The sequence below is a fragment of the Symphalangus syndactylus genome, chromosome 4 (assembly GCF_028878055.3).
Source record: "Symphalangus syndactylus isolate Jambi chromosome 4, NHGRI_mSymSyn1-v2.1_pri, whole genome shotgun sequence".
Classification (NCBI taxonomy): Eukaryota; Metazoa; Chordata; class Mammalia; order Primates; family Hylobatidae; genus Symphalangus; species Symphalangus syndactylus.
In genome coordinates this window covers 123713693-123739463 of record NC_072426.2, presented here as the reverse complement: position 1 = coordinate 123739463, position 25771 = coordinate 123713693, and the positions used below count along the sequence as shown (strand labels likewise).

At 35.5% G+C, this 25771-nt stretch overlaps 1 protein-coding gene across 6 annotated transcripts in view; it reads left to right on the top strand.

Moving 5' to 3' along the window:
• LRBA (LPS responsive beige-like anchor protein) overlaps window positions 1–25771 on the top strand; it is a 786161-nt gene that overhangs the window by 584194 nt on the left and 176196 nt on the right. For all 6 annotated transcript variants that reach the window (XM_055276087.2, XM_063638262.1, XM_055276088.2 and 3 more), the window contains 2 exons: window positions 20221–20361; window positions 21689–21808. In XM_055276087.2, coding sequence (XP_055132062.1) covers window positions 20221–20361; window positions 21689–21808 — 261 coding nt within the window. The remainder of the gene's footprint in view (window positions 1–20220; window positions 20362–21688; window positions 21809–25771) is intronic.

Here is a 25771-nt window from a genome sequence, read left to right as displayed (position 1 = left end):
AATAGTTTTTTTAATTTAGAGGAAAAGAAAATCAGTAGTTTTACTGGGATACACATCCCGTTGAACTGCATTAACTTATTTACTTTAGAAAGAAAAGATTTTACAAATCCACGCACCTACAGTGAACTCATTTTTGACAAAGGTGCCAAGAACGTACACTGGGGAAAAGACAGTCTCTTCAGTAAATAGTGCTGGGAAAACTGGATATTCACACGCAGAAGAATGAAACTAGAACCCTATCTCTAACCATATACAAAAATCAAATCAAAATGAATTAAAGACTTGAATCTAAGAACTCAAACTGTGAAACAAGAAAACATTGGGGAAACTCTCCAAGACATTGGTCTGCACAAAAATTTCTTGAGTAGTACCCCATAAGCACAGGCAACCAAAGCAAAAATGGGCAAATGGGATCACATCAAGTTGAAAAGGCTTCTGCACAGCAAAGGAAACAATCAAAAAGTGAAGAGACAAGCCACAGAATGGGAGAAAATATTTGCAAACCACTTATATGATAAGGGATTAATAACCAGAATATGTAAGGAGCTCAAACAGGTCTATAGGAAAAACATCTCATAATCCAATGTTTTAAATGGGCACAAGATTTGAATAGACATTTCTCAAAAGAAGGCATATGAGTGGCATGCAGGCATATGAAAAGGCACTCAACATCATTGGTCATCAGAGAAATGCAAATCAAAGCTGCGATGAGCTATCATCTTACTCCAATTAAAATGGCTTATGTCCAAAAGACAAGCAATACGAAATGCTGGTGAGCATGTGAAGAAAAGAGAACTCTTGTACAGTGTTGGTAGGAACATAAATTAGTGCAACCACTGTGGAGAACAATTTTGAAGCTTCTCAAAAAACTAAAAATAAGCTGCCATATGATCCAACAATTCCACTTCTAGCTGTATACCCTAAAGAAAGGAAATCAGTGTATCAAAGAGGTATCTGCACTCCCAAGTTTGTAGGCAGCACCATTCACAATAACCAAGATTTGGAAGCAACCTAAGTATCCATCAACAGATGAATGAATAAAGAAAATATGGTGCTTATACACAGTGGAGTACTATTCAGCCATAAAAAAGAATGAGATACTGTCATTTGTAACAACATGGATAGAACTGGAGGTCATTATGCTAAGTGAAATAAACCAGGCACAGAAAGACAAACATCACATGTTCTCACTTACTTGTGAGGATCTAAAAATCAAAACCATTGAACTAATGGAGATAGAGAGTAGAAGGATGGTTTCCAGAGGCTGGGAAGGGTGGTGAGGGAATGGGGTATAGGTAGGGATGATTAATGAGTACAAAAAAATTTAACAAGATAGAATAAGACCTAATATTTGCAGGGTGACTATAGTCAACACTAATATAATTGTACATTTAAAAATGATTAAAAATATAATTTGATTGTTTGTAACACAAGGGATAAATGCTTGAAGGGGTAGATACCTGATTTTACATGGTATTATTATGCATTGCTTGCCTATATCAAAACATCTTGGGTACCCCATAAGTATATACACAAACTATGTACCTATAAAAATTAAAATTAAACATTAAAAAACACTGAACACCAAAAAAATTAATAATAAGAAATAAAAGTTTTTGGATGGAACTGGAGGCCATTATCCTAAGTGAAGTAACTCAGGAATGGAAAACCAAATACCACGTTATTACTTGTAAGCGGGAACTAAGCTATGGGTATGCAAAGGCATACAGAGTGGTATAATGGACATTGGAGACTTAGAAGGGAGGAGGCTGAGGGGGAAGGTGAGGGACGAAAAATCACCTATAGTACACTCTTTGGGTGACAAGTATACTAAAAGCCCAGACTTCACTACTATATAACTCATCCACGTAACCAAAAGCTACTTGTACCCCCTAAAGCTATTGAAATTTTAAAAAATTTAAAAAAGAAAAATAAAAGTTTTGATTAGGCCAGTAAATTGTGAAAGTTATAGATCTAGTGTGACGTACTAGTAAATTATTTTAAAATCTGAGTGTTACCTGTCTGAAATACAGACAAGGTAATTAAAAGTCATTAGTAACATTAATAGCTGTTCAAATCGTCATACAATCCTATTGTTTAATTGTCTTTATAAACTTGAGATATTGCCTTCTTTAGGGCATCTTTTTAGAATTCTGTCCCAGGTTCTGACTTGTTCAGCAGTTTCACTGATATAACAAATTTACCATATAGCTTACCTTACACAAATTAAAATACAAATTTTTGAGGCCGGGTGTAGTGGCTCACGCCTGTAATCCCAGCACTTTGGGAGGCTGGGGCGGGCGGATCATGAAGTCAGGAGATAAGACCATCCTGGCCAACATGGTAAAACCCTGTCTCTACTAAAAATACAAAAATTAGTCAGATGTGGTGGTGCGTGCCTGTAATCCCAGCTACTCGGGAGGCTGAGGCAGTAGAATAGCTTGAAACAGGCAGTTGGAGGTTGCAGTGAGCGGAGATCGTGCTCTGCCCTCCAGCCTGGGTGACAGTGAGACTCCATCTCAAAAAAAGAAAAAAACGTTTAAATCATTTTGATTGAAACATTCACATGAAATATTCAAGTGAAATATGAAGGACTATTATGAATTCTTACATTTAGGGTTGAATTTTTCATACAGGAAAAGGAAGAAAAGAGGTTGAAGATTAGTCAGTGTTAAATGTATAACACTTGCTGGTGTCTTATTGGTAGAAAGGAAGATGAAGATGTGCCAGTTGTTCCCAACCTGTGAGCTCTGGTCACTTGAGGGGACTGTGGGTTTGTTGCAAGAGATCTGTGAATAGAAAGTGTACGTGTATATATATTAGAGACTATCTTACAGGGAAAGTTGAAAGTTACTGATTTAGATTATGTAATTGACTATCTACTTATTTTGACCCAATGGTGTTAATGGGTTTTCTAAAAACAACCTGGATCAAACAGAATTATTACTGTTCTTCTGTATTGTGGCTGCTAATGCTACTTATTTTTTGTCTAGAATGTATTATAGGTTCTTGGTAAGAGTTAAGTTTCATTTTTTTGTGTGTAGAAGTCCAATTCTTCAAACACCATTTGTTGGAAAGACTTTTTCTCTGGAGGTCTCCTGGAATCTTTGTTGGAAATCAATTGGCCATATATGTGTAGGTCTATTTCTAGACTCTCCATTCTGCACAATTAATCAGTATATCCTTATATCAGTACCACAGTATTGAGTACTGTGGTTTTATAGTAAATCATGTAATAAAGTCATGTGAATCCTCCGGCTTTATTCTTTTTAAAAATTGTTTGGCTGTTCTAGGCTTTTTGCTTCCTGTTAATTTCTAATTTTTAAAAAGCCTTCTAGATTTTTTATTAGGATTGCATCCAATCTGTAGATCATTTTGGGTAAAAATAATGTACTAACAATATTGAATGTTCCAATTCATTAGTATAGTGTCTTTTCCATTTATTTAGTCCTTTTTTAGTTTCTCTCAAATGTTCCGTAGCTTTTAGCCTACAATTCTTACACATATCTTGTTAATTTGTCCTTCAAAAATTCATGTTTTTAATCCTGTTATAAAATGTTTAATTCCAATTGTTTGTTGCTAGTATATAGAAATACAACTGAATTTTGTAAATTGACCTTGTATTCTGCATCCTTGCTAAACTCAGTTATTATTACTAACAGCCTTTTTGTAGACTTTTTGGGACTTTCTACATAAATGGCATTGTGAAATGAAGACTTACTGCACTATACAACGTTAACAAGTACTGAGAGTGCCTTGTCTTTCGTGTTAGGGGAAAAGCATTCAGTCTTTCGCCATTAAGTATAATATTAGCTATAGGCTTTTCTGTAGGTGCTTCTATTAGGTTAAGTTCCCTTCTTTTTTTTTTTTTTTTGAGACGGAGTCTCGCTCTGTTGCCCAGGCTGGAGTGCAGTGGTGTGATCTCGGCTCACTGCAACCTCCGCCTCCCGGGTTCAAGCGATTCTCCTGTCTCAGCCTCCCGAGTAGCTGGGACTATAGGTGCACGCCACCACACGCAGCTAATTTTTGTATTTTTAGTAGAGATGGAGTTTCACCATGCTTGCCAGGGTGGTCTCCATCTCCTGACCTTGTGATCCGCCTGCCTCGGCCTCCCAAAGAAGTTCTCTTCTATAAGAAGTTTGTTGAGAGTCTTCATCATAATTGAGTATTGAATTTTATCAAATGCTTTTTCTGAAGATAATTGCATTTTCTTTTTTAGTTGGTTAGTATAGTGAATTACACTGGCCGATTGTGTAGTGTTTCCTTTCTGTGATAAACCAGACTGTGATGTATTATCCTTTTAATAAATGGCTGGATCCCATTTGCAAATATTTTCTTAAGACCTTTTGCATATATGTTCCCAAAGGATATTGGCCTGTAATGTTGTTGAGTTGTGGCATCATGGTAATGCTTAAATGACAAAATGAGTTTTGAAGTTGTTTTTTCCTCTTCTATTTCCTGGAAAAGATGACATACAATTATTATTTCACCCTTAAATGTTTGGTGGAACTCATGAGTGAAGCCATTTAGGTCAAGAGTTTTGTTTCTGGGAAGGTTTTTTTGTAAAACTTTGAATTCAGTTTCCTTAACAGATAAAGGGCTATTCAGGTTATCTTTTTGTTAATGAGTTTTGGTAGTTTGCATCTTTCACAAAATTTGTTTATTTCATCTAAGTTGTCCCTTCCTTCATTCTTGATACTGGCATTTACTTCTTTTTCTCCCTCTGGACCAGTCTGGGTAGAGATTTTATTTATTTTTCTATTACTTTTTCTGTTTTCAATTCCTATGATCTTTGCTTTTCATACTATATTTTTTCTATTTGATTTAGATTTAATTTATCTTCCTTTTTAGTAACTTAAGGTGCAAACTTTAAACTATTGATTTAAGAACTTTTTTCTTTTTAATATAAGCATTTAGCACTACAAATTTTTCTCAAAGCACTGATTTAGCTGGGTCCAACACGTTTTTATATATTGTTTTTATTTCCATCCCATTTAAATATTTTCTAATTTCTCTTGTAAATTTCTTTTTGACCCATGGATTATTTAGAAGTATGTTGTTTAGTTACCATGTATTTGGGGATTTGTCAGGTGTCTTTCTTGTGTTTATTTCTAGTTTAATTCCATTGTGTTTGAGGAACATATGCTGTATGATTTCAGTTCTTTTCAGTTAGTGAGAATTTGTTCGATGGCTCAGAATATAGTCTACCTTGATTAATGCTCCATGTGCATTTGAAAAGAGTGCATATTCTTCTGTTGTTAAGTATTGTTCTATAAATATCAACTAGGTAAAATTGGTTGAAGATGTCATTGTTCATGTCTTCTGTATCCTTACTGATTTCTACTTGTTCCGTTGAATCCTGAAAGAAGTGTTGAAGTCTCCAACTATAAGTTAGATTTGTCTATATTTTCTTTCAGTTCTGTTAGTTTTTCTGTTTGTTCTGTTTTGTTTTGTTTTTGAGACAGAGTCTTGCCCTGTCACTCAGGCTGGAATGCAATGGTGCCATCTTGGCTCATTGCAACCTCTGCCTCCTGGGTTCAAGCAATTCTCATGCCTCAGCCTCCTGAGTAGCTAGGATTACAGGCATGTGCCACCATACCCAGCTAATTGTATTTTCAGTAGAGACAGAGTTTCGCCATGTTGGCCAGGCTGGTCTCGAACTCCTGTCCTCAAGTGATTTGTCTGCCTTGGCCTCCCAAAGTGCTAGGATTACAGGTGTAAGCCACCCCACCTCACCAAAGTTCTGTTTTTATTTTATGTGTTTTCAAGTTTATTTTTGGGCACATGATATGGGTTGAATTTTGTTTCCAAAAAGATATGTTAAAGTCCTAACCTCCTGGTACCTATGAATGCGACCTTATTCATAAATAGGATTTTTGAAGATGTAATCAAGTTAAGATAAGGTCATTAGGGTGGGCCCAAATCCAATATGACTGGTGTTCTTTTATGAAAACGTCATATAAACACTATATGATGATGGAAGCAGATATTAGAGTTGTGTTGCTGCTAGCCAAGGAACAACTGAGCCTACTAGAACCTGGAAGAGGCAAGGAAAGATCCTCCTCTAGAGGCCTCGAAGAGAGCATGAACCTGCCAACAACTTGATTTCAGATTTCTAGCCTCCAGAACTGTGAGGCAATAAGTTTATATTGTTTTAAGCCACCTAGTTTGTGATATTTAGTTATAGGAGCCCTAGAAATCTAATACAGTGCATACACTCTTCAAATTGTTATTTTTTTGATAAAAGAATTCATTTTTCATTATGCAGTGTCCCTTTTTATACTTTGTAATATTTCATGTTCTGAAATCTACTTTTTCTGATGTTAGTATCCCAGGAAGGCATTATTTTGATTATTACTTGCAGCATTTTTTTCTATTATTTTAAGAAGCCTGTTTATGGCTTTATATTTAACATTTTTTTTTATGGACAACATGTAATAGAGCCTTGCTTTCATGCCCAGTCTGACAATCTGTGCATTTTAATTGGGGTGTTGAGGTCATTTACATTTAATGTAATTTTTTATATGGCTGGCTTAAATCTACCTTCTTGCTGTTTTTTATTCTACACGTCAGTTCTTTGTACTTTGTCTCCCTTTATGTGCTTCTTTTAGATTATTTTTATGATTCTGTTTTATCTGAGATAAGAGAACAGTATAGGCTGGGATATGAATAAGATTTTATGCCCAAAGAAGTATATGCTGCTTCTTATGTCAGGTAGTTAGTGTGGGGAGTTCAGTCAATCTAGTCAATAGATAAGCTTAGTTAGGTTTGTTATTGCTATTATTACCTTAAATACAGTACAAACTTCAAATTCCTCTGTAAAAATTTGGCCTGGGTGGTGGATGTTTTTTCTCACTGTTCTTGCTCTACTCTCTAGCTGACCCTCTATGCCTGTGCCACAGAGGCATTTTTCTATGTACTTTTCTGGTTGTTTTTTTTTTTTCCAGAAGTAGATTGCTGTTGGTGGTTACTCAGTGCCAGGCTTGTTGTGGGGTGGATCGGGTAGCTCTTCAGTTCTCCTGATTCATCCTCATTCTTAAGTAGATCCCATTTAAATGGTCCTCAGGTACGGACTTTCTCAGTGTTCTTGCCTCTACCCCTCATGGCATCCACAGGAAAGAATTTCCTATCCTTCTCCCAGCAGTAGCAGACCTCTTCTTTGCATCAGTGCAGGACTCATCTTCCTGAAAGGGCTTTTGCTTTTACCCTACCCCAGAAGCAGTGGATCTTTGCCTGGGTCCTGGGGGTGGTACACAGGGTTTTCTATCCCTCTTCCTGCGGTAGATTAGTTTTGCTCCTACTCTTTCCCCATGTGCAAGTTGATATTTGCTTAGGCCCTGTAATGAGAGTTTGGTGTTCCTCTCCCATCAGCTTAAGGATTTTGATTCCTATAAGAGAAAGATTAGGGAAAGGAGATTCTGTCGTGTTGCCATTCCCAGTAACTGTAAATCATATCCTATGTGTCTGTGTCACCTAGAGAGCCACCCCCCGGTCTTCTACCTTGCCTCAGTCGTATTCTCTCTCATGAGCAACCTATAGAGGCCCATGGAAAAGAGCTTACAAGTGCATGCAAACTCTCTTGTGTTTCTACATTGATCTATTCACCCAACATTGGTATTTAGAAATTCTTTATAAATTTTAGCAGATTCTTCTTTCCTGCCTTTTTTTTTTTTTTTTTTTTGAGACACTGTTTCACTCTTATCACTCAGACTGGAGTGCAAGGGCATGATCTTGGCTCACTGCAACCTCTGCCTTCTGGGTTCAAGCAATTCTCCTGCCTCAGCCTCCCAAGTAGCTGGTATTACAGGTGCCCGCCACCACGCCTGGCTAATTTTTGTATTTTTATTAGAGATGGGGTTTCACCATGTTGGCCAGGCTGGTCTCTAACTCCTGACCTCCAGTGATCCACCCGCCTTGGCCTCCCAAAGTGCTGGGATTACAGGTGTGAGCCACGACACCTGGCCTTCTTCTTACCTACTTTTATGTTGACTACCTCTTCCTCCCATGCTTTGCTAAAATTATAGAAGTTTGTACCATCTCTCGTTGAAGAGGCCTGTAACTTTTTGGAATTTACTTCATTTGGTTGTCTTTTACCTCAGCTCTCTGATTAGTACAAAAAATGGTTATCATCTTATAGTCTTTTTTATTGTTGTTACAATGAGAGCAACATTCCCTGATACTTTCTACATTTTTATATGAAGGTAGAACTGCATTATTCTTTGTGGTACTGAAATTGCCACGACTTTGTCCAGTGAGGTCTCTTTAAGAAGGATCTTATGTCCCTTAGATACAATCCCATTAATATTTGACAAATCCTTTGCCTTCTGGTACAACAAGGTGTCCTAGGCTATTTTGTATATTTCCTGCCCCAGAATTAGAATCAGCGATTTCTTTAAGGACCTCTGGTTCCTTTTAATAGGAAATGGTCAACTTAGCTAGCTTTTTAAATATGAAATTACCCATTTTGGATACATGGTTAATGGACTTCTTAGGCTTTTCTTCCTATGAATTGTCTAGTGCATTCTTTGACATCCACATGTTGTTAAATCACTTTTTAAAATGAGCTTCTTAAGTAATGTCAAATTTGAATGTTTTAAAAAAGGTGTTTCATTTGGGAAAAGGAGTGTGGATGGTGGAACCATAGTTTTGCCATCTATTACCAGAGTGAGGTAGTTTATAAGACTTTATATTCTATTTTATAAGTGATTGTAATCTCAATATTGATCTCAAAATATGAAGAAATACTCTATATTTACCTTATGAATTAATTTCATTTCCTCTTGATGTGGTATTTTGAGGTTCTCCAGAGAAACAGAACCAATAGAAGATATCTATATATCTGTATCCAAAATGAGATTTATTATGAGAAATTGGCTGATGTGATTAGGGAGGCTGAGAAGTCCCACAGTCTGCCATCTGCAGGCTGGAGACTCTGGAAAGCTGGTGGTGTAATTCATTGCAGGTCTAAAGGCCTGAGAACCAGGGGAGCTGATGGTGTAAATCCCAGACTGACAACAGGAAAAGATGAGCTGTCTCAGCTTCAGCAGTGAGACAGGAAAAAAAGGGGGCAAATTCCTCCTTTCTCTGCATTTTCTTCTATTCAGATCCTCAACAGATTGGATGATGCCCACCCACATTCGAGAAAGAAATCTATACTGTGTCCACCAGTTTAAAGGCTAATCTCACCTGGAAACATCCTCACAGACATACCAAGAAATAATGCTTAATCTCTGCACCCTGTGGCCCAGTCAAGTTGACACATAAAATTAATTATTTCATATGATTTGTATTACATGAGGTTATTTTTTTTCCAGTTGATAAAGGGAAGGTAGTCACTTATAAACTGAACAAAGGATTTTTGTTATATTTTTATGCTATGTTTTATTTCTTTTTGTCTTTAAATTGTAGAGGCAGCCCAAAACTCTGTCCAGCTATTGCAGGTGTGGTGGTTTCTAAATCCGAGCTTTACTGGCTTATTTCTAGTCCCTTATAAATATTGATTATCACTGTACTACAATTAAATGACTAAATTTAACCCCCTCCCCCACCATATAGATCAGATATATAGTTGTAGAGGAAAAGTACAATAAAATTTTCATTTTAAAAAGGGCAAAATGTAAATTCTCTATGTTGATGACTATCCCAACATACCCTCTTGCACAGAGAAATAAGGTAAATTTTAGATAGCAGTTGTGAATCTCATCGGCCTTTATTTTTTGACTCATTTCTCCAGCAATAGAGCAAGAGTTTTGGTCAGCAATCTGGCTGCTCCAGTTTTATTCAACTAATGGATTTTGCTACCTTGAGAGGAGCACTGGGGAGGAATATACAGGGACTGGACTATTTTAGCAGAGTCTGCTTTTTGGTATAAGGGCTTCATTTTGGGGATTGTCTTAGAGGTTGAATATCACTGATCTTCCTTGCCAGGATTGGGCTTTTTCTAGGAATACAACTGCAATTGTAACTACCTGTCAGGCCTCACATTGCTAATAATCAAATCCAAAAGTGTTATCAACATTTACCAGCTCTTACGTATGACCCATGGCTATTCTTAAGTCATGAGAATTATTAGAGTCTCTTCTGTTGCACTTATGGAATCGTTAGAGATTATCTTGTTAAATTGATTCCAGTTGCCCTGTTTCTTCTGAAAGCTACCACATAGGCTCATTTACATTTGCCAAACAATATTTTATCTCCTTGTTTGATATTTGAAGTCCACTATAGTTTTAAAATGCCTTACAACTCAGATGCCTGCCTCTCTCTGTGTTCTTTAACATAATTTTTAAAATCAATCTCTCTTCATGCATTTCCCCCCTACCCTTCCTGGCCTCAGATGACCACCAGTCTAACTCTTAATCTTTATGAGATCCACTTTTTTTTTTAGCTCCAAAATATGAGTGAGAACATGTGATATTTATCTTTCTGTGCTTGGCTTATTTCCCTTAACATAATGCCTCTAGTTCCATCCATGCCTTATATATTGACATCTTTAACTTATCCTACTTTATGTCTAATTTTTTTATTAAGATTTAGTATTTTTCCAGCCAAGGATGGTGGCTCATGGCTGTAATCCCAGCACTTTGGAAGGCTGAGGAGGGAGTATTGTTTGAGGCCAGGAGTTCAAGGCCAGCCTGGGTCTACAAAAAACTAAAAAATTATGTCAGTGTGGTAGCATGCACCTGTAGTCCTAGCTGCTCAGGAGGCTGAGGCAGAAGAATCGTTTGAGCCCAGGCGTTCGAGGCTGCAGTGAGCTATGGCTGTATCACTGCATGTGAGCCTGGGTAACAGAGTGAGAGCCTGTCTCTAAATAAATAAACACATTTTTAAAAAGATTTAATATTTTTTCCAAAAAGCAATTTATTAGTCTAAAACAGAATAAAATAACTATTTTTACTAATCTTTATGGATTTGGAATCCTCCTTGCTTTTTATAATCATATATTTTGTTGTGCTTCACATGCAAATCATTGAAATATTTAGTGCCATTAGCCCAGGCTTAAGCTAAACAATAAGCACACAGTTTCCCAACTCAGCGTTGAACAAAACAACACATATATATGTGTGTGTGTGTGTCTCTCTCTCTCCATATATATATATATATATATATACAGACAGAGGGTTTCCGAAATTAGAACTAGTTTTATTATATTCCGATGACTTTCAAAGCAAATAGAAAATGAATTTTAAAAGCTGAATGTTTCTCAAGTAGTTCCCAATTTTGTTTCATGTTTCTGGTTTATAGAAGCTAGCAGAATGTTGATATGTATACTACTAATGACCTATCTTAAAAGCATATAGATTTATTTGATTTTAATGGTCTTAACTGGTTTTTTAAGTGGGCAGATGAATATATCTGCAAATTGATAGATCTTGTTATGTCAGCATTCTTTATCATTTTCATAATAACTGAAAACATTTTTATTAATTATCCTTGGATTTTTTGGACTTTTTTTTTTTTTTTTTGAGGCGGAGTCTTGCTCTGTCGCCCAGGCTGGAGTGCAGTGGTGCAATCTTGGCTCACTGCAAGCTCTGCCTCCCGGGTTCACACCATTCTCCTGCCTCAGCCTCTCCGAGTAGCTGGGACTACAGGCGCCCGCCACCACGCCCGGCTAATTTTTTGTATTTTTAGTAGAGACGGCGTTTCACCATGGTCTCGATCTCCTGACCTCGTGATCCGCCCACCTCGGCCTCCCAAAGTGCTGGGATTACAAGCATGAGCCACCGCGCCTGACCTTTTTGGACTGTTTATGGGGTTGTTATAGGCATTTAGCTCAGCAGTAGCATTGGATTAATAGATTATTTTTAACAGTTTATGTGACTTTCTCAAAATGAGATAAACACATAATAGAAAAATTACTTAATACTGTGTAGTTGAATAACATACAACTATGAAGACATCACTAGTAAATCTATCAGTGCAAGCATTTGAAATGATTTAGATTCTACATAGGCACAATAAGTAAAATGGAATGCTTTCTTTTCCCCAAGATGTGTTTGTTAAATTGAAATGGTGTAGTGAGTATATATTTAATGCCACTTGTAAGAAAGTGTGTTTTCAAGGGATTAAAAAGTGTTCTGGTACTTGAAAACAAAAGTGCTTATTTGTTAACTCTAAAAGCCACAGTGGTGTGCTGATGAAATTTTTTTCTTGACAGTATTAAATAAAATCTAGAGCATGTGAGGATATGTGCCAAACCATTTCAGCCTTATATAGCATATAACAAAATACCCTAAAAGCCAAGGTTGAGTGAAAATGCTGATCAGGCTGCTTGTTATACTTGTCATTTAGATAAAAGAGATGCTACAATTGAAACAAAATAGTTACTGCACCCCCTAACAGTGGCAATGTTGCTGAAATGACAGACACTATTTATTTATTTATTTTCTTCACTAGAGTTGTGGGGGAGGAAGGCAGGTGATGGAGACACTGGGAATCAAATTCATTGGCTTCTATAAAAAGCCTCGGCAACACAGAAAATTAAGGGCTCTCATTTGGGTTCACGGAAAAGATAGAAAAGAAAAAATAGAAAAGTTAAAGGAAAATAAGGCAATAAACTTTGGTGACAACATTTACCTTTTTTTGTTCACTTTTTTAAAAAATCTGTATTTGCCAAGCATGTTTTTGATGCCCCCAAGATAAAATACGCTTTTTTAAAAAATTCGTTTTTGATGCCTTCTTCTAAGGTGATATCCACAGACATTATATAAGTAGGGATAAAAACTTTAATAGTATTTTTTCAAAAGAGCATTTAATCTAAGACTCTCATGAAAGGATTCTAATGGCCTTGCAGAGGCAGCGTACCAGTCCACACAACCCAAATCACTCTGGGATTTGCTAGTCAGTTTGTTTGGAGTTGGCTTTTTTAAAAAATATATATGTATTTTTTTTATTATACTTTAAGTTCTAGGATACATATGCACAACATGCAGGTTTATTACATATGTATACATGTGCCATGTTGGTGTGCTGCACCCATTAACTCATCATTTACATTAAGTGTATCTCCTAATGCTATCCCTCCCCCCTACCCCCAGCCCACAATAGGCCCTGGTATGTGATGTTCCCCTTCCTGTGTCCAAGTGTTCTCATTGTTCAGTTCCCACCTATGAGTGAGAACATGCAGTGTTTGGTTTTTTGTCCTTGCAATAGTTTGCTGAGAATGATGGTTTCCAGCTTCATCCATGTCCCTACAAAGGACATGAACTCATCCTTTTTTATGGCTGCATAGTGTTCCATGGTGTATATGTGCCACATTTTCTTAATCCAGTCTATTATTGTTGGACATTTGGGTTGGTTCCAAGTCTTTGCTTTTGTGAGTAGTGCCGCAATAGACATACGTGTGCATGTGTCTTTATAGTAGCATGATTTATAATCCTTTGGGTATATACCCAGTAATGGGATGGCTGGGTCAAATGGTATTTCTAGTTGTAGATCCCTAAGGAATCGCCACCCTGTCTTCCACAATGGTTGAACTAGTTTACAGTCCCACCAACAGTGTAAAAGTGTTCCTATTTCTCCACATCCTCTCCAGCACACCAGTTAGAATGGCAATCATTAAAAAGTCAGGAGGTGGCTTTTAATCTTGCTGCTGCCACTGGCTGGTAACCAAGCACTGATAGTCATTTATTTTCTCCCGAACTGTTTTTTTCACCTGCAAATTGGGGATGCTAATTGGTCTTTGTATTAAGAGTTTTTGTAAAGATAATGAGATGATTTATGTAAGACTCATAGAACCTTTGCTTATATTCAGCAAATAGTAGCATTGTCATCAGATAAAATGGTACCTTTGACATATATATCATAGTTTTTTCCTGGAGTCTTCTCAGACCAAATCATTATTCCCTAATCAAGAATGACCATCTTTTATGATGTAACATTTCCTGATAGTGTATCCTCTTTTATTCTCTGAATTTGAAATTTTTTGTTTAATCTGTTAACATATATCAGATGCTTGATGATATTCTGTCCTTTAACCTGACATTTTTATAGCATAGAAGAACATTGAGTTCAGCTATCTTGTATTCTATTCCTTGCTAGTTTTTTTCCTTTACTTTGCAGTGGTTTTCTTTCGTTTCCTGTGGCCTACCCTACTTTTAGGGAAGAATGAAATAACATATAACCTCTAACTGCATACACCTTCTTCAGTACTGTAAGGCAGGCTTTATCTGTCATCATGAAATTAAAGGATGTTTCTGATTTCCCAGTCATATCAAATGAAGATTACATTGGCAGATGGCTTTCAGCCAGTCATCAGGATCCTAAGCAGGGTTGTAAAGTAGTCCCGCTCTTTTGCCTCCCCTTAAGCTTCTTTTCAGTTTTGACATCTTTTCTTCACTCCTCTGTATACCCACAGAATGAATCTTGATGAAATACTATGCTTTAGCATTTTCAAGCACCCTATTTCTTAGTATTTTGGTTTAGAGTTACCTTTTTTTCCTTTTCTTTAACCCCAGTCTTTTCTGCTTCTCATCTCCAAACGTTGGAGTTTAATGATTTTCCAAAGAAAGCCTTTACAGAAAGGTGTGAAAAACTCCCTTGAGACTTTTGGGTTTTAAAAGAGAAGTTAGCTAACACAAGCAAATCTCTGCTTTGTAAAAAATCTGAGATTTCTTGCCAATTACCCAGAACTTTCTTACCTTCAGTAACTAAAACTATGGTCCAGTAGTTTGGAATTTCACTTCTGAAAGGTTGATATTAATTGTAATCATTCATATATAAATTTCAAAAGGAAAGAAGGAATTATAGTTATGGTAATAACGACATTAATAGCAGGTACACTTGTTAAGTATTTTTTTGTGTGTGTGCCAGGAGCTCTTCTAAGTGCTTTACTTATATTGGCCTTTAAATCAACCTGTTAAGTAAAGAAATATTTGAAAAATTGAGATTACAGCACATTTTTGAAATTAGGAAAACCAACTCGTAATACAATAGTTTTAAATACATAACATGGCCCAGAGAAGGGCTTTTGAGTACTAGGTTTGAGTCTTCTAGATTTATGTTGATTTCGAGCTAGATTACTCAATTCATTTCTTTATTATTAAAATAGGAATATCTAGATTACCTATTTATTAAGAGAATGTATAATAATGTTTAATAAATTACAAAATGTAAGCTGGAGGTGGTATTCTTAATTAGATAACTTCAGGTAAGAGTTCCTAAAATTTTAATAAAGAAAGAAAAAACAGATACTTTTTCTTTTTACAGCTAACTTTTACTAATATTAGACCAAAGTCTGTTATGTGCTTTTAAAGGAGTCTGTTAATTCAAACTGTTTGTTTATAAATAATGTAGTAGAAGATGATTGTAAGTTGCTTGATATTTCTTACGCTTTTCATAGTAAAATTTGGAGGCCCCTGGATTTTTGAAAAGTAATTTTGTTTTGATTATGTTCTTAAGGTAGTAAAATACATTGGTGGGGACTACTGTTTACTCTTAGGCTTCTTACAGATCATCCACAGTACTGTATGTTCTTATCCTGCTTTGTCTTTAGAGGATTGTGATGTTTAATCATGGTCTTTCCTAATAGACCCCACTAATTTCATCAGGCTTACTTAGTGCCTTTTTTAAATTAAATATTCTTCATCAAATAACCTGAAAAAAATAATAATTATTATCATTATTATTATGTACCAGGCACTGAACTGATCACTTTATATGCAGGGATTTTGTTAACTAGCAAAATTACTTTTCAAAGAACATTAACAAAAAATGTTTTTTTAATTGCAGTCTTCTTACAAAACTAATTTTACAAGTTTTATTTTGCATATCCTGTTTTGAAAGATACCATTACTATCTCATAAGCAGAATACTTATTATTCTACCACAGATGTCAACTTTGCTATTTGTGAAATTATTAAAATATCCTAAATACAGTGATTTTGGGCTATTCATACCATTTTCAAGAGTTTTGGCTTTCTTTAATTTGTCTTTTCCTACTTTAAGTTTTTATTTCTGTTTTTTGTTTTGTTTGAGACAGGGTCTCACTCTGTCACCCAGGCTGAGTACAGTGGCGTGATTACAGCTCACTTCAGCCTTAACTTCTTGGACTCAAGCGATCCTCCCAAGTAGCTGGGACTATAGGCATACACCACCATGCCCATCTGATTTCTGATTTTTTGTAGAGACAGGATCTCACCATGTTGCCCAGGCTGGTCTCAAACTCCTGGGCTCAAGTTATTCTCCTGCTTCAGCCTGCCAAAATGCTGGGATTACAGGCAGAGCCACTGTGCCTGTCCTTTATTTATATTTTTAACATAATATTTTGTTGTTAGACCTAATACTCTATATTTTAAATTATTCTATTCTATTTTACTTAAACCTATTTTTCATTGTATTGTGACTGAGATTTTTTCTTAGTTTGTAGAGTTAAGAAAACCTTCTATAATTCTATTTATTTGGTAGCTTTTTGTAGTGTTTAAAATTATTTTTCTGTAATCTAGAGCTATTTGTGTTTACCTGGAATTATACCACTTTTATACTTTCTAATCAATACTTATTTTTACTGATTTTTTAAGGAAATTTTGACCATTTTTAATGGCCAGTATTTTGAGTCACTTTCCTTTAAAGTCTTGCTTTTTAAGAAAAATACTTTGTCAAGCTTGTTACATTGTACAGTAAGCTCTATGTAGGATGATGGTGCTAGCATCTTCCCGAACTGACTTACAATTTTGACTCTTAATATACTATATAAGTAAGAGGATCCGTCAGCATTTACTTTTAGTTCTTTTGCAGAGATGAATAAACATCCTGAAATGCTGATTTAGACAATGTTTTAAAAATGCTTTGATACACTTTGGTATATGACTGACTCTTGCTTAGTTAAATGTTTTGCAGCATTATAACATAGTTGAATTCAGCTCATCTTTTAAAGCAGTTGTCAGAAAAATATGGGCCAGCATGGTAGAATGTATTAGCTCAATACATTGTCTCCATTTTATTATGAAGCTGCTGAGGAAGCTGTGATATACAGCACTGTCATTACAGATCTATTGTTAGGATGGTTCCACAGTCTTCTTTGCACTGCCATTAATTTATAGCAGTAAACAATATGTAGCCTTCCAACTGCAGCAAAGCAGAATCTTTTAATGAGGTGGATGTTATTACCACAATAAATCAGTGCTTTCGCGTAATGTATAATTCAATGTGTGTATTCCCACTGTAACTTCTCTGAGTAAGCTGATAGTGTATCATTGTCATTGCACAGCTCCACTGGTCTTTTTTTTTTTTTAACTTTCTTTTATTTGGGGACTTCTTTTTTATATGCTTGCAAATAAATGTGGTATGTCTTGATAGCTGTCATATAGCAGGCTTCAGAAACCAACTGTAACAATAACAGCCAAAATCAATACTGTGGGTTCTACCAATATGGATCTCTGCAAGATGCCATTTTTTTCAGATGCTAGTGAAATCAATCCTAATTGGTTTTAGCATTATATTCAAGAAACGTGATTCTATAACTATTGATTTTGGGGGTTACTCATTTGGAGAGTAATAAAAATAGGAGCAGATAAAGTGAATACTTAATATGCTTCAGACCATACAAAAGGAGCATTGATTCTATTTTTAATTCATATAATTTGTCTTCTAGTGATTTTATTTCTTCTCTCTTTTCTTTTCCATGGCTCATTCTTTAGGGACAACAACTAAAATACATTTAAAGGCATTTCAAATTGGTTCTGTAACAAAGAAAGAATCCTTGGAGTCAGCTCCTTTCTTAACTGGCACATATTTAGTAAGTCAGATATGATTCTTTTGTATAGAAACTAATCCTTTAAAAGATAGCATTTTAAATTAGTTTACTGTGAAACTGACTTAAAATAGTAATTAAAGATTTTTAAAATTTTGCTTGTAAAGGAAAAAATGCCTTAAAATTCAATAATAGTTATTAAAACCAAGCTATTGAAAGAGAGTGATGATGCCAAAGATAGTTTTGAAAAAATAATTAACAATTTAATAAAGATGACCATAATGATAAATTTAAGATGTTGCTTAACATTATGTAACATGAAAAGCAGCTTAAAAACTGGTCTGAACATTGCTTCATTTTCAATAAAATATTTCTCAGTGCATCCATTTTAAACCAATATTTTTGATTTATTTATTTTAACATTTTCTCCACAAATAATCAGATATTTTCTTTCTCTTATAAATAAGGAGTGATTAACTAGTAGGTGTTCATAAATGGTATAAGGCAAAAGACTGTTGTGTATCTTTTTTCAAATAAAGAATTTTTTATTTATTATTTAGAGACAGGACAGGGACTCTCTCTGTCACCCAGGCTGGAGTACAGTGGCACAATCATAGCTCACAGTAGGCTTTAAGGTGCTTGGGCTCATGTAATCCTCCTACCTCAGCCTCCCGAGTAGCTGGGACTACAGGGACATGCCACTATGCCCAGCTGATTTTTAAAATTTTTTGTAGAAGCAGGGTCTCACTATGTTGCACAGGCTGGTATTGAACTCCTGGACTCAAACAATCTCCCACCTCGACCTCCCAAAGCACTGGGATTATAGGTGTGAACCCACTGCACCTGGCTTCTGTATCTTATTAAGAGAAGTAATATATCATCTCTCTCTCTCTCTCTCTCTCTCTCTCTCTATATATATATATATATATATATATATATATCAATATCATGTCTTTTTCAGTGAGTGGGTACTTAACATTTTGAATAAGGAATAGAGATTTTCTAGAGATCAGAATGTTTTTTGAGAATGAATTGTTACTTAAAGCAGTTGATCTGAACATTTTTTGAGCCTTAGACTCCTTTGAGACTCTCAAGCATATTCTCTACGTCTTCGTAAGGAAATGTACATGCATAGGCTTGATCACACAGAATTTTGCCTGCTATTTAATGGAGTTCGTGTATTACCTAAATGACTACAGCAGTAACAACAATAAAGATATAGGTACCAGGCCGGGCGCGGTGGCTCACGCTTGTAATCCCAGCACTTTGGGATGTCGAGGTGGGCGGATCACGAGGTCAGGAGATCGAGACCACGGTGAAACCCCGTCTCTACTAAAAATACAAAAAAATTAGCTGGGCGTGGTGGCAGGCGCCTATAGTCCCAGCTACTCGGAGAGGCTGAGGCAGGAGAATGGCGTGAACCCCGGAGGCGGAGCTTGCAGTGAGCCGAGATTGCGCCACTGCACTCCAGCCTGGGCGACAGAGCGAGACTCCGTCTCAAAAAAAAAAAAAAAAAAAAAAAAAAAGATATAGGTACCAACTAACATTTATTAAGCTTTATCTTATGCTAAGCAATTTGCTAAAGGCAATTATTTCATTCAAACTCTTTTACCCAAATTCTAAACGATTATCTTAAAAACCATAGTTAGCATTCCTTGAATGTTGTCAGGCATAGTTTGTTGGACTTTAATGTACCTACTCATTTTTATCTTCCAAAACAACCTTCTGAATAAGTATTATTATCATTCCAGTGAGCTCAGGGTTTTTACCATGTTGCTATATTGCTCTGGGACCTCTGCTGTAAAGTGTTATTTTCCAGTATAAGCTCATAATCTGTCTACTATTCTTTTTTTAATGCGATATATATATATAACATTATTTTTCATGTGATATTTTTAATGTGGTATATATATATAGTTCATGCAGGCATATTTTTATCCTCTGGTTAAAGTATATACATATATATGTATATATCTATATAGATATATAGGCATATTTTTATCCTTTGTTTTCACTCACACTAGTAGAAATTTCTAGTTTCTTAACCTGTTTTCCCACAGTTTCTTCCTTTGTACTCCATCTCACCTATCTCCCAGTTTTGTTTCATCCTCTTCTAAGAACCCATTATAAGTCAGTCCTTCAGCTTTAAGATTCTGTTTCTGGCTGTTGCTTCTAACTAACTAAATGTGGTTTTATAGGTGCTTTCCAAAGTGTTGTACAGCTGATATCTCACTTCATGTAATTGTCTTTATGTGATGCTTGTTATGGGATGATTAAACACCTATGTTCCATGAAAACTAGACTTAACGGAGAAATGATGGGTTCATCCATTCACTTACTTATATGTCGTGTTTAACTTGTGTTGGAAAAAATGTTGCTTTTTATTCCCCAATATGATACTGTGTTGCAGCTTAAATAGTATATATTTTTAAAATTCACTTTTATACCTACCAGTAGGATATCATCAGAAGAGAGGAAGACATGAAGGATGATTACATTGATGTTTTCCTGGTTTTTTCCCTCCCTATTGGCAGCCAGTAGGAGCTCTGAACCCAAAAAGAGCAGCATTCTTCGCTGAGCGTTATGAATCATGGGAAGATGATCAAGTTCCAAAGTTTCACTATGGTACTCATTACTCAACTGCAAGTTTTGTTCTTGCATGGCTGCTAAGAATAGTAAGTTCAATTTGAATAATACACCATGATTAAATAAATTCAGTGTTGTGAAGGATATGCAAAAATTAGAACTATAAGCATCTTTTTTTGAATACTAAAAAAGTCAGTTTAAATTATTGAAGTTCTAATTATAAATATCTCTATCTCTCATTTGGCTTGTATTGCCTTAAAAATGTTTCATCTGGAATTGTATGAATTTTTTTCTTAAATTTGCCCCTTCAGATGCTTGCTGTCTTACCAGATTCCAAATTGTAGCATAAATTCTTTTAAAATGTAGTCTATTAAAATAAGAACTAAGTAAGTTGTTACTAACACAGACATGTACTTATATATTTTGGAAGGTTGCCCCAAATGGAATAAGGTAAGTTTGTTGGTAAAACTAAGGCTGTCGTGTATTGATAATATATTGGTTAAACAAGAAATGTTTCTGTGAAATTGAAAGGTGATTCATCTACTAGAAAGCAATTTCTCTGGGAAAGCATTAGCAGCACATCATTAATTAAAGCTTGTTAGAAGGATACAGGCAGACATAAATCCTAGAAGTAATTTATAGTGCTTAGCTAATTTCAAGCAATTATCCACTAATATGTGTTTAAGTGTTCTTTAACTAAGAGGAGGCTTTTAAATCATCCAAACATTTTTCTTTTCTTAATCATAAATTAAATATTGAGCCATAACAATAGGAAAACTACATACTGGACTATTCTCTGTACTATGAAGAAAATACATCTAATTTATGTCTGCATGATATTAATACATTATTCTTGGAAAGGAAGGCTACCTGAAGAAAATGTTGCAAATACCAAATTTTTGAAATATTTAGAAATATTTCTTTTTTTTTTTTTTTTTGAGACAGAGTCTCTCTGTCGCCCAGGCTGGAGTGCAATAATGGTGCGATCTCGGCTCACTGCAGGCTCCGCCCCCCGGGGTTCACGCCATTCTCCTGCCTCAGCCTCCCGAGTAGCTGGGACTACAGGCGCCCGCCACCTCGCCTGGCTAATTTTTTGTATTTTTAGTAGAGACGGGGTTTCACTGTGTTAGCCAGGATGGTCTCGATCTCCTGACCTCGTGATCCGCCCGCCTCAGCCTCCCAAAGTGCTGGGATTACAGGCGTGAGCCACCGCACCCAGCCAGAAATATTTATTTTGAGGGAAAAATAACTTGAGAACATTAATGTAATAATTTAGATATAATTCTCATTGTATACCTAGTTTATATTACTAGCTAATGCCTATTAGTCATTAAAATATTTAGTTCTAAGGATTTATAAAAACCACATTTTTATGCATGAGGGAACATATGGATTTTTTTAATTGTTATTTTTTAGGAACCCTTTACAACTTATTTCCTAAATTTGCAAGGAGGCAAATTTGATCATGCAGATCGAACTTTTTCATCAATTTCCAGAGCTTGGCGTAACAGTCAGCGTGATACATCTGATATTAAGGTACAGAAATGTTTTGTTTTATAGTTGTTATTGCCAGTGCATTGCTTGTTGAATGAATGTTGAAAATTTTCTCTACTGCCATACAGCCCTATTTACAAAAGATAAATCTCAGAAGATAAGTCCTTAATTAAATGGCCAAGAATTATAGCATTTCTCTCTCTGTCTCTATCTCTTGTCTTTCCCTGGGAGTTTTTGTTGTTATTGTTTTGTTTTTGTTTTTGTTTTTGTTTTGGAGACAGAGTCTTGCTCTGTCCTTTAGGCTGGAGTGCAATGGCGTAATCGTGGCTCACTGCCACCTCCGCCTCCAGGGTTCAAGCGATTCTCCTGCCACAGCCTCCCAAGTAGCTGGGATTACAGGCATCTGCCACAACGCCTGGCTAGGTTTTTTGTATTTTTTTTTAGTGGAGACGGGGTTTCACCATGTTGGCCAGACTGGTCTGGAACTCCTGACCTCAAGTGATCTGCCTGCCTCAGCCTCCCAAAGTGTTGATATTATAGGCATGAGCCACCGCGCCCAGCCTCTCCCTGTAAGTTCTAAATGACTGTCTCTCCTCTATCAGAATCTCTCCCTCCTCTCTCTCTGTCTTTTGTTGTAGAGTGTTTTTTTTTATTTTCCCTTTCTCTTTAGAATCTTTTTGTTGAAGGGAAAATATGGTAGGTAGTGTGAATGTAAGGCATGTAAGGCACCATGCATAATGGGATTCCGAACTTTTTTTTTTTTCTTGAAACAAGGTCTCGCTTTGTCACTCAGGCTAGAGGTGCAGTGGCACAATCACAATTCACTGTAGCCTCAACCTCGACCTTCCAGGCTCAAGTGATCCTCCTGCTCAGCCTCCTGAGTAGCTGGGACCACAGACATGTACCACCACGCTAGGCTAATTTTTTATTTTTTGTAAAGATGGGGTCTCCCTATGTTGCCCAGGCTGGTCTTGAACTGTCTTATGCGATCTTCCTGCCTCAGCCACCCAAAGTGCTGGGATTACAGGTGTGAGCCACTGTGCCTGGCTGGAATTCCAAACTCAGTGAATAAAATTACTATAGTCTGAAAAATACCATGAGAAAAATCTCAGACATAGATATTTAGATATCCTATGTACCTGTTCTTAAAATAATTGTGTTTTGCCTGCTGCTGGTTCTAAAAGCATACCTGATTTTGCTTAGTAAAGGATTCCATTATTAATAAAGCAAAAACAAGAGTTATTCTATCTATATGCATGAAAGATCAAAGGATCAAAAACTTTGCACAGTAGCTAGTAATAATCCTTACTAGAATTTTGCTTCTACCTACAGAAATACAGTCTATTTTTTTTAAATGGTGTCTCTTTCTGCAAGGTGACTGTGTTAGATCTATTAAGTATATGAGATATCCCTATGGTTTTGAAGTTCCTTATAGTTCCATAGAGAAATATGACATATATAAATAATTATACCATATGGGAGAAAATAAGTGCCAGATGAGAAATATTGGAGTCCAAATGAAGAAAAGTTATACTGCTAATGTGTATGTTACTGTAGAGTACTTAAAAATTTTTTCAGTGTAATGATAATTGCATCTTGCTTTTAGGTATGATACTTTAAAGTCTACAAAATGTATTCACATCTTACTGTAGAGTACATTGCTTGTGTGAAAGATACTTTATTAAAGAAGATTCTATTGTATACAAAAATAATCTTTTATTGGGACATCTATCAGGGTTTTTGATCTCACAAATAATATACTCTGATATACTTTTGAAAATTATATATCATACCCTTTAAAAATCACCAGTAAATAATTTTGAACTGGATGTTTAGATAAAAGTAAGAATAGTTAACAGATTTAATAATTTTGTTAAATTTTACCTCTAATCTCAAAGCTGTTTAATTACTTATGTAACTCTTTTGAGAAATAATAAGAGAAATGAAAATATTGATAAGCCTGACATTTTGTTATGAAATTGAAGACTTATGTGTGGTTTTTTTTTCTTTCCAAATTCCTTCATTTGTTAAGCATCTCATGACCAAATTTTAACCTCATACCTAAGTTTGCTACTAGAAATATAAACAAAAATGAAGTCATGAATTTGAGTATTATTTTTCCTGCTTTATAATAGCAATAGTAGATATCTTCAGCTTTCTGCCTCTGTACTAGACATTCCTGTTCATTGCTTTGATGGACAGGAGGTATATATGATAGATGCTAGTGGTTTTGTTTTCTCTTTTTCCTGAATCTCAGCCTTTTTCTTTCAAGATTCTTTAATTAGTTTGTGTCCGGTTTCATTTTCTCTAAAAATTCTTTAAAATACCCTACTTGTAAAAAAAAAAAAAAAAAAAGAAACCTAAACAAAACAACTACAACATCAAAAGAAATCACATGCTCTTCTTTACCTTTCTTCTTCCTTGTTTTTCTTATTATTCTTGTTTCATCACAAATAATGAGTCAAATCCAGCTCCCTCTTATGTTTGGAATATGTTTCATTATGTTTGGAAGCATAAAATTTTTTTCAGAACTTACTTTGTGAAGCCTACTGATATTTTTCCACCAATGTGTATATTCTCCTTCTTCTCCACCCCCATGCCCTAATATCTGTAAGATAGTAAGTAGGGCATTGATAAATTACCCCCATTTTTATGTTGATAACCAGCTAATTTGGGCCCTAAAACTTAGTGACTTTCAAATACTTTGACAACTGTATAATATATGGTTATACAGGCTATTTAAAGAACCTCCTGTTAGTTGGTCTTTCTAAAACAGGAGGAATTTAATCATGCCTCTGTTGCTGTTTTGATCCTGTTTATTTTTAAAATGTTACATTTTGGCACCTTAGAAAGTATATTTAAATTATTATAATAGAGATAAATGTATAAGAACACAGTTAACACTTTGGGGGGCCGAGGCGGGTGATCACGAGGTCAGGAGATCGAGACCATCCTGACTAACATGCTGAAACCCCGTCTCTACTAAAAATACAAAAAATGTGGCGGGCGCCTGTAGTCCCAGCTACTCGGGAGCCCGAGGCAACAGAATGGCGTGAACCCAGGAGGCGGAGCTTGCAGTGAGCCGAGATTGTGCCACTGCACTCCAGCCTGGGCGACAGAGCGAGACTCCGTCTCAAAAAAAAAAAAAAAAAAAAAAAAGAACACACTTAAATTACTATAATATATGTAAATATTTTATTCAGCTATCACATTATATGTCAGGTGGAATCATTATTAGTTATAGTTGTCAACTTTATTTGTATTGTCTTGCTGGAGTTCCTAGAAATACTAAAGAAATGTTAAACAGTAGAGAGGAGATGGTGAAATATGATGGTGGGGTGGTAGGAATCATTTTATTGAGTAGATCCTAAAGCATACCTTGCCTGATTAATATTGTATACATTCTGTAAAACGTTTTTGTGAGATTTTCCAAAAACAAAATGTAAGTTATGTAAAGATTTAAATTTTTTCAGAAAGAAAAAAATAAGAATAAGGTAACATTTCTGGTAACTTAATTGTTTTTTTGCTGAGGGGGAGCTGTTACTTTAATATCTTAAAATCCCTATTTCTTAAATTTTGCTAATACTCAAAGTATAATATTACCCAAAATTGAGGTTATTCCTATGAAATAAAGGTTAAAATGTTAATTCTTTTTATTTTAAAGAAGAAAGAGACCTTTTTCTTACACTGAAGCAATCTTTTATTTATAGCACAATTTACTGTTTTTAAAGTTTTGTGGATCATTTGTATTTCTCTGCATCATTGGTGATTCCATTTCAGATCTGACCTCTCAATGATGGTTTTTATTCTGCCTGAAGAAGCAGATCAGTAGTGTTGATCAGTTTTCTAAGTAGGCTTAGAGCTACTCTCCAATGGAAATATAATACAAACCACAAATATAAGCCACCTATGTAATTAAATGATTTCGTAGTCATATTTTTAAAAGTAAAAAAATTAATTTTAATAATTTATCTTAACCATATATATCCAAAATATTAGTATTTC